Here is an 11788-nt window from a genome sequence, read left to right as displayed (position 1 = left end):
AACTGACTGAAGTTTTGTACCTGTCAAATACTGACAGTTAAACGGGGACGTAAAACATGCCTGTGCTCTTGTCACAATACACAGCGGTGGTAGCACAGGGGAGAAGCAAGTTCCAGGCGGAAGGCAGCGTGCATGCCACCTCTGCTGCGCTGCAGCTGGGAGCCCCAAGGCAAGAAATTGTATTTAAGCGAATCTCCCCTCCTACAGCACTACCTACAGTAGCAAGCACTGCGTTTATCCAATTTTGAAAATAACTTTTTAAAAAAATGGTGATCTCGGCCCTGAGGCTGTGGTAGGATGAGAAACGCGGGCAAACTCTCCGCCGGGCCAGAGCGCAGCCCAGGCGGCGCGGTCCGCGGCTGGCCGGGGTCAGCGGGACACACGACCGAGGATTTCGGCAGGATTTGGTAATTTGCTGACAACAGAAACCTTCGGTGATCGGAACAGGGAACATCCCGCAGCTTCTTTACCTGCGGACGGAACCGCAGCCCCAAGCTGCCCGGAGCGCGGGCAGCGCCCGCCGAGAGCACGCCGGCCACCGCCCGGCGCGGGCGAACCCGCTCGGCGGGCAATGGCACCGCAGGGATCGATCGGCACCGCAGGGATCGATGGGCTCCGTGCGGATCGGCACCGCAGGGATCGATGGGCTCCGTGCGGATCGGCACCGGCGGATCGGCTCCGCGAGGATCGATCGGCACCGCGCGCGCCAGCCGCCCCTCGCGCGCCCAACGGCCCCCCGCGTGCCCAACCGTCCCCCGCGCGCCCAACGGCCGCTCGCGTGCCCAACCGTCCCCCGCGCGCCCAACGGCCGCTCCGGCGCTGCGGGTCCGTCGCCGCCCCCCGTGGCTGGCGCCGGTCCCGGCAGGGCGGGGCGAGGCGCGGCCCGCGCGCCGGAAGTGAGCGGCGGGGGGAGCCCGGTGGCGGTGGCGGTGCTGGGGCGGCAGCGGCGTGTGGGGAGCGGCGTCTCCGCTGCTGGGCAGGGACGCGCCTCGGCTGCCGGGCGGAGGCGGTTCCGCGCTCGGCGGAAACAAGGAACGGGAAAGGAAGGGAGCGGCGAAAGGAACCGGTATCGGCGGCCACCATTAGTGGAGGCAGGAGGAGCAGAAGCAGCAGCAGCAGCCGCCGCCGCCGCCGCCGCCGCCGCCGAGGGGGTCTGCGGGCGGAGCGGACCCGGGTGCCGCCGCCGGCAGCGAGCGGGAGCGAGCCCGGCGCCTCGCCCCTCTGTTCTGTGGGGCGTCGCCACTGCCGCCGGGGCTCCCCCGGAGCCGGGGCGAGGTGAGTGGCGGAGCCGCCTTCGTGTCGCTCTTTTCTGGGGGACGGTGGTGGCAGAGCCGACGGGCGGCGTTTCCTGCCGCGTCCGCTCGGCCCCCGAGCCACCGCCGGGGCTGGGCGGGAGCACCGGAGCGAAGGGGTGCGGGAGGGGCGCGCGTTTACCGGCCCGCGCGTGTGCCCTGCGCCCCTCCGCGCCCCAGGCACCATCGGGTGTGTTTTTCTAGAGAGGCTCTGATGACTGGTGGAGGATTCTGGTATGTGTGTGCCCCCCGGGTTTTCCCCGAATGAGGCATGCCTCGGAAGAGGCTGGCGAGTCAGCCGGGGATGCGCGAGGGATGTAGTGTGTGGCATGCAGACAATGTCAGCTTGGGTGAGTCTCCACCCTGTGCAGCCGCAGGCAGTCGGCTCCCCGGCGCAGGCATCGCCGAGGCGCTGCCACCCGCGGAACAAAACGCGCAAATCCTCCTTCCTGGTGCAAGGAGGAATGATGGGTTAAGAATCCAACGCCAAACCTGAAATCTGTTAAGCTTTTTAGCCATACGATCTACTGAAGGCAGACTGGTTTGTAAAGAGCCTCCAAGGCAAGCTTGATGCCTGCGTTGGTTTTAATGAAACTGGGAGTGTGGTGTATTATTTTTTCTGCACGGGGAAAATCATTGATGGTGGGAGGGAAAGGAGGAGTGTCTGTATACATGAATGTCACATGACCTTGTAAAATTCATATGGCTATACTTATTTTTTCTCCTGCACTAATGCTGGTTGTCTTAAGAAGCCACTGACATACCTGTTCATTTTGGAAGATTTTGTTTCCTTTGGATTTGTTATCTTGTGGGGCAGAAAACAATCACTGCATGTTTGAACACTGTCTCTGCATTTTATAATTTTTACTGGGCTATAGGTGTTTAGGAGGACCTGAACAGCGGTCTATGTAGTACAATTTATTTTTTACTGGTGGATTACAGGTACACTCCATTTGGCAAATGTAAACTATTTCATATGGCTAGTATCTTTACATTACCATTCACGATGGGTGGATGTTTTGTGAGAATGTAGAATCACACCCACTCCATTTTGAACAAATTGTCTCTTTTTGTCTGTTCCGCCTAGTGCCCTAAAGACATGGATACATTAGCTTGTTAAATACCTTAGAGAAGAAGAATTAATTTATTAATTCTAGATGTTTATTGAAACAAAATGTCTAGAACAGCAAACCTTCCAATTTTATTGTCTGTAATCAGCTTTTCTCTGCCGAGAAGTTTCATGTTAAAATACAGGAATGGTAAAATTACTTGATAAATCATCTTGAAGAACAAAAGTCTTGGTCATAATCTAGGGAATACTTTCCACATAAGATCTATAAATATCTAGACATATGAAGATCTAGACATATCTATATTTTATACACTGATAGCATTCTTGGGTGGGTGTGGTGGATAGTGGCATGCAGAACTGGTTTTCTGCACCTAAGCTGGTATGTGATTTTTCGTATCACTGGATGATATTCAAATTACCGTACAGAAATCCGTGTGACAGAAGCTTTTTGCTTTCATACAACAGAAAAGTAAGCGGCACCAAGGAATTTATTTATTGCCCTCATACAGTTTTCATTTTCAGATAGGTATTTCCTTAAAATGGCTTCATTTTTGTGCTTAGATGATATGCAATGAAGCATCCTTCTGCCACTAGTTCTCTGACTCAGCATGTGGTGACAGTGAGAAAAGTATTAGTAAGAGATAAACCACAGTTAAGGAAAGCAATGCAGTGTACTGGCTATTAATTTCTTGAAAGGGTATAAAAAATAATGTGAAAGAGAACACTGAGAAATTTTATGTAATCTTCAATCTGCCTTCCTTGCATAGTATCTTGAGACTACTGCCTTAAGGTTTGAATTTAAAACAGTTTTTTTACAGTGGAGTAGTGTATTGGCATAAACTGTTTTCAGCTTCCTGTGTGTTGGAATCTTTTCCTTTCTTAGTGAAGTGAGCCTGGGTACAGAGAACACCTGTTGGTTTAAAGTATTGTGTGAAGCTGCTGCGATGCCCTTTGTGGGTAATGGTTTGCTGGGGTAGGTTTTAGGAGGCATTGTTTTTCAAAAGGATGTCTGAGAGTTCTGGCAATCAGAATATGTGGGTATTGCCTTGTTTCCCCCAAACCACGAATCTTCTTTAGCGGTTGCTTCGTTACTTGAATTTGGTCCTTTGTCTGTTTCTTCAGCATTAAGTTTTTTGATAGAATCAGCTGGCTTTTCTAGCTAGAAACAGTTAATTCTTTGTGCTTTAAGTTGTAGATCTTTATCCTGTGTTAGTCTCATCTTTACTCCTCATACTTGCCTTCCTTCTTCAAATATTTTTCAGCCGCTGGAGAGGGAAGTAAAAACCTATCAAACTGGGACACAGTTAAATCTGAGTGACTAAGCCAGTTAGGTAAATACTAGGAAGAATGGTACTGAAGATTTCAGCCATTAAATAATTTACATCACCTTCTTAATAGAAGAGGAATCCAAATCACTTGTGTTACAAATGAAGCCAAAGGTTGCAAAATAATCATGCTCTGCCTTTTCTGTTATGTTAAACAGTAGTTTTATTCTGGAATTTTCAGGTAGAACTGAAATAATGTACTTCATAACTTCCCATTAATATCTGTTCATACTGAGGATCCTGCTGATTAAATCTAGAACTTGTTACAAGCACTTACCAAAGCTGGAAATGTTCAAATATTTCTGGCCCCAACAATAAGCCATTTTGCCATGTTTCACACTTTTTCTCTGCAGTTACTGGAAGAAAATGTGTTGGTTTACAGCGGAATCAGGCAATGTCAGATAAACAAGCCTTATAAAAAGTTGCAATCCAGATCTGTTTTATTGCTAAGAGTTAATAATAATACATTGAGATGACACCAGACTGCTGCATAGTCAGGTTTTACCTGTTTCTATGTGGAGTGTTAATTTTGTTTCAGAAAATGTAAATTATGAAACAAAAGTTGACATATTGAGTAAGTCCTCTTAAGAATTCAAAAAACACCTTTGATAATTGGCAGTCACAGATTTTGATTGAGCACACACATGGAATGTTTTCTACCTTTAGGAATGTCTACTAGGTTAGGTAATGCCAGTAAGGAAACATGCCCTTTATAATTGCCCTTTATAGTTGTTCTTCAGATTAGCAAGGGATTTAAATTACTCTTGTTAATCTCCAGGTGTTATCACTTTAAGAAAGTGTCCACTGAAAATGGTATATTAGTTTTTATACGTTAATACTAGACATTAGTAATAATTACCCAATTAAGCAAATGAGTCCCTGTGAGAAAGAACTGAAATTCAATAATGATAGAGGTTGTTTCTAATCCTTTATATAGGAAAGTTGTATAAAGACTTAGAAAAGTATCTGTAGAATATTTTTATGCAACTTGATCAGATATATTGACTGAAATTTTCTGACATTTTAGCAAATTAAAGTCACTTCTCTGTTTTGTTCCAAGTAGGAATTTTAGTTATTTTCTATGTCCAGCTTCAGCAGAAGTGTTTCATGTAAGATGTTAAATAGATTGTTTGTTGAACTTGTTTTTTAAAATCCATCTGTTAGTGAAGAGCTCTTGAAATGTCTTGCTCTACAAGCTACTGCTGTACCTGTATTGTACGGAGAAAGATGACGTACATAAGGATTTGAAATTGTCCTGACGTTCAATATTAGGAGAATAATTTGTTGCCATCTTGTATCATAATGAGTTAGTTGGGGGGTGTTGGGGGAGGGATGCCTGGGGGTGGGGAAGGAATTCAAGTCAGAATAGTCAGAGAACATAATTTTTACCCATTACTGAATTTCTAGTCTCAAAAATCCATCAAAATAATTTTAACCAATGTCATTAAAAAGGTGATTGAATCTTCCTTGCCTCTGGTCTTTTCAAGACACCAGTGTGTAAGGTGAAAGTACTTATAGTCTGGTGAGGGAATTATTATCCACAGTAGTAAAACTCTTATATTTACTTAGGTAAATATTATAGTGTTCAAAAACTCAGGCTGCTGGTAAAAATGCACTGATCTTGCATAGCATAAATGGTAAACTGCATGTAGATTGTTCTTATCTTCTGTGAAAATTATGCAAATTATCATCCCTTATTGCAGTGTTAACATTGTGTTGTTCTAATTATTGTATTTGACATCTGTTGAAATGGTCATATACGGTATGAGGGTATTGTCAAGTGTTTAGAATGCCAAGTTGTGTTCATATGCAAACACCTCACTGTTTTCTACTGTTTATTACAGTAGAATAACTGATTTCTAGCAGATCAGGATTAGAAAGAAACAGGAGCAAGAAGTGACATCACTTTCCAGTTTTGTGACTGCTAAGTTTTATTACTGTGTCAGTATTGGGCTTTCATGTAAAAAAGTCTTGGACTGTTTAAGAACTGTAGAACCTGATCATTTTTCTCAAATTTAGATCTGATTTGGAAAATATGCTGTCTAAAACACACATACAGAAAATGGCTGGAGGGAAGTTCATTGGCATCCTTTATCGTCTCTGATAACTTCACCTTTCAGAAAGCTTCAGGAGCAGTTGTAGGGGGCCTGGCAGAAACCTTTGTTCATATGATAGTGAGAGCTGAAGTCCACTGCCTACTGCTGGCACAGGGTCCTTGGCTGCTGACAGTGCTGTGATTGTCTCATTGTCCTTCCCTTTTCCCAGAAACGTAGCAGTTTGCTGAGTTGGTAGGACTTGTGGTATTCCTGGTGTCTTTTTGTCCTGGTTAAAGTAAATTTTAAAAGAGTGGAACTGTGCTGTGCTTACAGTCAACATGTGCAGTAAATTACTTCTTGTTGTTATTTTACTCATTGCCTTCTTGGCTCTTCCAGTAGTAAGGAACAGTTTGCTCCCCAAAGAAAAGCTCCAAGTAGAGCTTGTTGCTCGATACATGGGTAGATTTCATCTCAATGCAAATTTGGTTGTCGTGTTCCCACTTTTCCGCTTTAAGAGCAGCCATCTGTAGCACAGGAAAGGTGGTTTATTCTATGTCATCATGGTCTTAGTGTGTGAACTTGGCTATAGATGCCGGGTAAAATTGCTCCTTCAAACTAAAACTGTTGTTGAGCTGGTAGTGTCTTCTGCTATCAAGCAGTTGTGTATCAGTGACTTGTGAAAAATTCTGCTGATTATTTGAGGAAGTACTGTAAACTTGTCAAGGATTACTCGTTGCAAAGTTATACTTCATTTTCTGAAATCCAGTTGGTCATGGGAAAAGGAAAAATGTTTTTGGAAGTGTCCAAAACACTTAATTGTGAACCTTACTTAAACTGTAATTGGCAAATGTGCATTATCTGCTTGTATAATTGTATTTTAAAGGCTGTATCATTGAATAGTGTTAGAAGTGCAAATAATGAGTATGTATCAAGCATTGACGATAAAATAGTCCCATCTCAAATGGGACTATTGAATTCTTACTCTGATATCGCCTTTACCGTTAAATCCTTTCAATATATGTAATTAAATTTCCTGCTAAGTGCAACAGTAAATGTTGAGTAAGTCATTGCATAATGTGAAAAATGCTAACTTTACAACATAGAATTCATAATATGGCTTTTTTGTGTATGTAGAATTTTATTCTTCTTGCAATTTAGACATTAAGCTAAGACAGTTTTGATCAACTGTATTGTTTCAATCAGTGATGAAAAAAGCCTAGTGCTTTTTTGATGTTTGTGGATTTCTTTTAAATAGTTCCATTGATTGTTATGGTAAAATACTCCATCTAAAATGCTGATGTGATTGGTTTAGTCACTGGGAAAATATATTGAAACTATGTTTGACAGATTTTTCTCTCTGTCAAAGGTCCTGTAGATTTGGAGAGGTACTCTTATGTTTAACCATGAAGTTGCTGAATCAATCCTTGTGGTACACCAGTATTGAAAGATGTGATGTCGCTGCAGGCTTGGAGTTGCTGTAGGAGATAGCATTAGCCAATCAAATGTGCAGGTTCTTTGAAAGAAGTAAAGTTCCCCGTGTGCCGTTTATATACTTGTTCCAGTCATTAATCTCTGTACAGATGCATTTACTAAGCCTGGAATAGTCCCTGTTTACATCTCTGACAGAGCTGTCTCAGTCTCAAGAACTGTATGTTTCACTCCGTGGGCTTTTATTTTTCCTTTCTTGTAGGTCCCTTAAAGAGATGGTATTAGTAAGAGCAGTAAGAGAAGCAGTGTAGCCCAGAGAACATTTTCCCCCCCTTACACTTTTCTTGACAGAATTATCCTTAGGTAGCTTTAGGGATTGCTAAACTATTGTGCATTAAAAATGCTCAGAAAAAAAACAGAGATGGGCAATATTAAATCCATGTAAATTCTGTGATCCAGTTAACAGCATAATCCACAGCGTGCCAAAATGATAAAATTGAAGAGGTGATGTGTAGGGAGCTGCTGAAAGAAGAGAAGCTACATCCTTCTATACATCTTCCTAGATCCTGATTATATATTGTTTTGCAGAATTCAAGGTTCTTTTACTTCTGGGATGTAAAGTAATTTTAAAAAATAAGGAAAAACACCTTTTCTGGTTGCTCTTTGCGTCTGACAAATATGAAAAGGCATCTGTTCAGGCTTTCAGAATTTGTTACAGGAAATACTTTGCCCCATGGTTTTGTAAATTATTTCATTTTCATATCTAGATGACTAATGTTATCTATACTTATTTAGATGAGCTGCTTTACAAAACTGGGATGGGTTCTAGCTCAGTACTGAAAATAGTAAGTTTTCAGCATGCTTTCAAGCGTCTTAGGAACAAGACTGATTTTTGCAGCCTAATGATGATCTTCCAGAGGTAAAATTGGCATGGGAAGTTTATTAGCTTTGCAGAAATACTCTGCTTGCATACTAATTGTCTTAATTTTAATCCCATGGGATTTTTTTCTACTTTTGTCTGAGCTCATTGCTTGCTACTCTTTTATAATTTAGAACAAGTATTGAATTAGGTAAGAAGAGAAGTACTCTAACAAATGTGAAACCATTTCATTATGACTATGACAGTGTTCCCTCAGGTTTTCTCATATTGTTGCCAGAGAATACATGAAGATAAGGTCTGAAGTTCTTAAACTGTGTTAACTTTGAGAATGTGTGTCTGCAAGAACAAGACACCCTATGTAAAATAAATGCAATATCGACTCTAGATTCCTGCAGAAGCAAGGACAGTGTTTGCTGCCCTGGGAGGTTTCTCCCAGTTGTTTTGTGGGAGGTACAATACTTGCGGATTGTGTCTGGACTTAGAGCCTCCGTTTTTGGTATTGCACTGTTGGCTGTTCCTCAGCAGTTTCTCACTTGTGTGTGGTTGTGCTTGATTTCATCTTGACTTGCCTGGTTCATGCCTGTAGAGTGAGGAGGCATCTTGCATAGGATTTTTGATTCTATGCCAGAAGCCAAGCATTCCAAGCTGTCTTTATTTATAGAATCATAGAATCGTTTAGGTTGGAAAAGACCTTTAAGATCGAGTCCAGCCATTAACTTAGTACTGCCAAGTCCACCACTAAACTATGCTTGAGTTGATTTTGTATATGTAAAGACACTGGAGACTAGATGTAAGAAAAACATGCACATAACTCCCAAACATGCTAAACACCTACTTGTCCTTACCTTACCAATTTTGCTTCTTGCTCTGCTTCTTGCTAGAAGGATCGCTGTGAACTTGTTCCACCACTTAAAATCGAGTTAATCATTGTTAGAATTTGTTTTAATACACCAATGCAAGTTTGGACTTCCAAGATGTCAGTAATCATTCTCCTTCAGAGGTGACTAAAAGACTTAGCACAAATGTGGTTTATAGTGCATTTTTAAACATCTCCCCATCGTGAAAAATCTCATTAGGTTGTTCTAAGCCTTTAAATAAAAATGCCATGCAAATCTCTGTTCTCAAAGGAAGTTGTCACTTACATCTTTAATGCATGAATCAAGAGCATGACCTTTTACATGAACGTGTGGGTCTGAGTGGCTTTGACAGAAACATGGGTGGTTGCGCGCTGTGTTCCTGGTGAAGCATTCTGCAAGTTTTGTGTATCAATGCACATTTCTGGTACTCTGGAGTTTAGTCAATAGTACTTGTGTCTTCTGATAGATAGTTCTTCTATCTATTAAATGGAGGCATTTTATTTAGGGGTGGAGGAGGGAAGTCAGTAGTTTTCAGTCACTAGTAACCTTGCAAAGCAATAATACTGGCTGAAACTTTATCCATCTCTGAGCATGTCACAGTTCTACTGAAGCTGGGTAAGAGAAGATCACTTTTTCTTTCACCTCTACTCTGTTGTGTCTATTAATAAGTGACTTAGTGGTATGATCAGTTCTGTGAAACTGAAAGGCTGTTTGTCAGATTGATGTGACTGCCACAAATAAATTATTGCCTATTGTAGAAGGAAATAATTACTTCCATGATTCTCAGTTCAGTTCTGGGTTGGAGACCTCTGAGATACTTACTAAGAAGTACAGCAAAATGGAGAAGTCTCATTTTCAGCAATTACATGGAAGGAGGAGGGTCCCATAGAAAAGTGGGAGTGTTTTTTCCTTTCAGGCCTCTTGCAGAACAGAAAATGGAAACAGGGACATGAGTGGAATTTTCAAGAGGAGCCACATACCCACATCACAGTTGTTAAAGTGAAACATAGAGTGTCTTTATGAAGAATGCTCTGTTAACAGCTATTCAGTTGATAGTGCAGCATTCAGCTCAACCTTTTGTGCTTCCTATCCCATGTAGTGAAAATCAGAGATGTTCTAGTTAAAGGAGAAAGCAGACCTCCAAAAGCATTGTTCTTGTAATTAGCGTGAATGAAACTTTCTCTTTTGATCCTGTTTATATCTGTTCAGCTTGAATGTGCGCAAAAACTTCAGAAAGTTCTCAAAACCAACAAGTTAAAAAAAAAACAAAACCCTTGGGATTAGTTATTAGTACTGTATAATAAATCTTAAATTAACTTTTGTCAGCGGGAATGGAATATTCCTGGAATGACTGGCCTGTGTTCTGAAGTTGAAAGTCCAGCACAGAGTAAACATTTTCAGACTATGCACTTTCAATGTCAGTGGTGTTTCATTTTTGAACTTTAATGACTTCGGTGCCTGTCTTTTTGCAAAAAGGTGTCAATCTTCATTCTCCTGAAGGATCAAGTTGTTGATATATTTACAGGTATCATATAGGAAGTTAGCTTGGATAGACTGTGAGGCCTGAAAGCTTAGGAAGTGATTTCATGTGTTTATTGTTTTTCTAGATAATTTAAAAGTATGTTAGCTTTGTGTGGCCTTTAGATTTAAAATACACATTGTGCACAGAAAAAACATCCACATGATGCAAATTACTTTGATTTAATGTACATGCTGTTTTGCTGTCCTTGTCATGGGAAGAGTTTAAATTGAACCTGTTGTTGCTTGCTTTATGGTCTAAAGACTGATCTCAGTGCACTACATAAAGCAAGTTATAGTATTATCTTTCACTTCTTAGATTATTCCTCATTATTTAGTACTTCTGATGATTAATGTTTTCCAGTAATTATTGTGACCTGTATCCTTTCTAATTTTGAAGATGACAATGCAAATTTTGTCCTGTATAGTATAACCATGGGCAAGCCTTGTGTCTTTTTACACTTCAGTGTAAAAGATGCATTACCCAATAGTAAAATAGGACTGTATTTGCAAAACAGGAGAATGTGTTTTAAAGCAATGTCTTCCTAACACTTTATCTAGTGTCTTTATTTTGTATAAGTTAATGTAACCCCTTCTGAAGTTGAGTTCCACCTACATTATTTTTCTAATTGTGAAGGTACGTGGTCTTCCATTTGTTTAGAATGTACATCACCTGAAACTAGGAAAAAGGTTTTTTTTGGTGTGGTAATGCTCATTATTAACTTTCTGAGATAAGGTTAATCTGGCATGCTCTGTAATACAACTCTTGACAGGCTGTGAGCATTTGAGAACATTTCTATACACATGATCTGATGAAACATGATAAAATGCTACAAGATATTGATGTGTCTTGTGTAGTACATTGTTCTAGTTAAAGCTGCCTAAATACCTTTTTTTTCTGTTTTAGAGTGAGTTGAAAAGCAAGATAAAAGATCAGTTGTTCTCTTATGGAAATGTGAAAATTGCAGCTGGCCTTATGTTGTCTGCATTCTTTTTGCCTTGCAGTGAGAATTTAAATATTTGAGTTTACAACTGCGCATGCCTTCACTATATTAACAAAGTGCCCATAAGAGTTTAGAAAGCAGAGCCTACTGATAGATTCAGCAGCTGCTGCTTCATTCCTAAAATGACTTCTGCTGGATTGCAATGAACTCTTGGTATTTTAGCATGATTCAGGCAGTATTATTAATGGGAATATTGAGCTAACATATATACAAAAGTAGGGCTTTTCTTATTTTTGCAGTATGACTAAATATTTAGTATCTGGATACTGTGCATCATAAATCATTGCCTTTTATTATGTCTGTTTATTTCAAGACACTCATAGTGAAGTATCAAACTTTTTGGAGTATTGTAATAGCCATTGTTTGAAATGGTGGT

General features: G+C 41.1%; 1 protein-coding gene across 5 annotated transcripts in view; it reads left to right on the top strand.

Annotated features, from left to right (window-relative positions):
• Positions 1-1152: 1152 nt before the first annotated feature.
• RAPH1 (Ras association (RalGDS/AF-6) and pleckstrin homology domains 1) overlaps positions 1153-11788 on the top strand; it is an 83147-nt gene continuing 72511 nt past the window's right edge. For 2 of the 5 annotated variants that reach the window (XM_038142960.1, XM_038142955.1), the window contains exon 1: positions 10422-11786. In XM_038142960.1, coding sequence (XP_037998888.1) covers positions 11781-11786 — 6 coding nt within the window. In that variant the 5' untranslated portion in view covers positions 10422-11780. The other 3 variants (XM_038142956.1, XM_038142959.1, XM_038142958.1) reach the window with 3 other exon arrangements.

This window comes from Motacilla alba, chromosome 7 (assembly GCF_015832195.1).
Source record: "Motacilla alba alba isolate MOTALB_02 chromosome 7, Motacilla_alba_V1.0_pri, whole genome shotgun sequence".
Lineage (NCBI taxonomy): Eukaryota > Metazoa > Chordata > Aves > Passeriformes > Motacillidae > Motacilla > Motacilla alba.
This window is presented reverse-complemented; position numbering and strand designations above follow the sequence as displayed.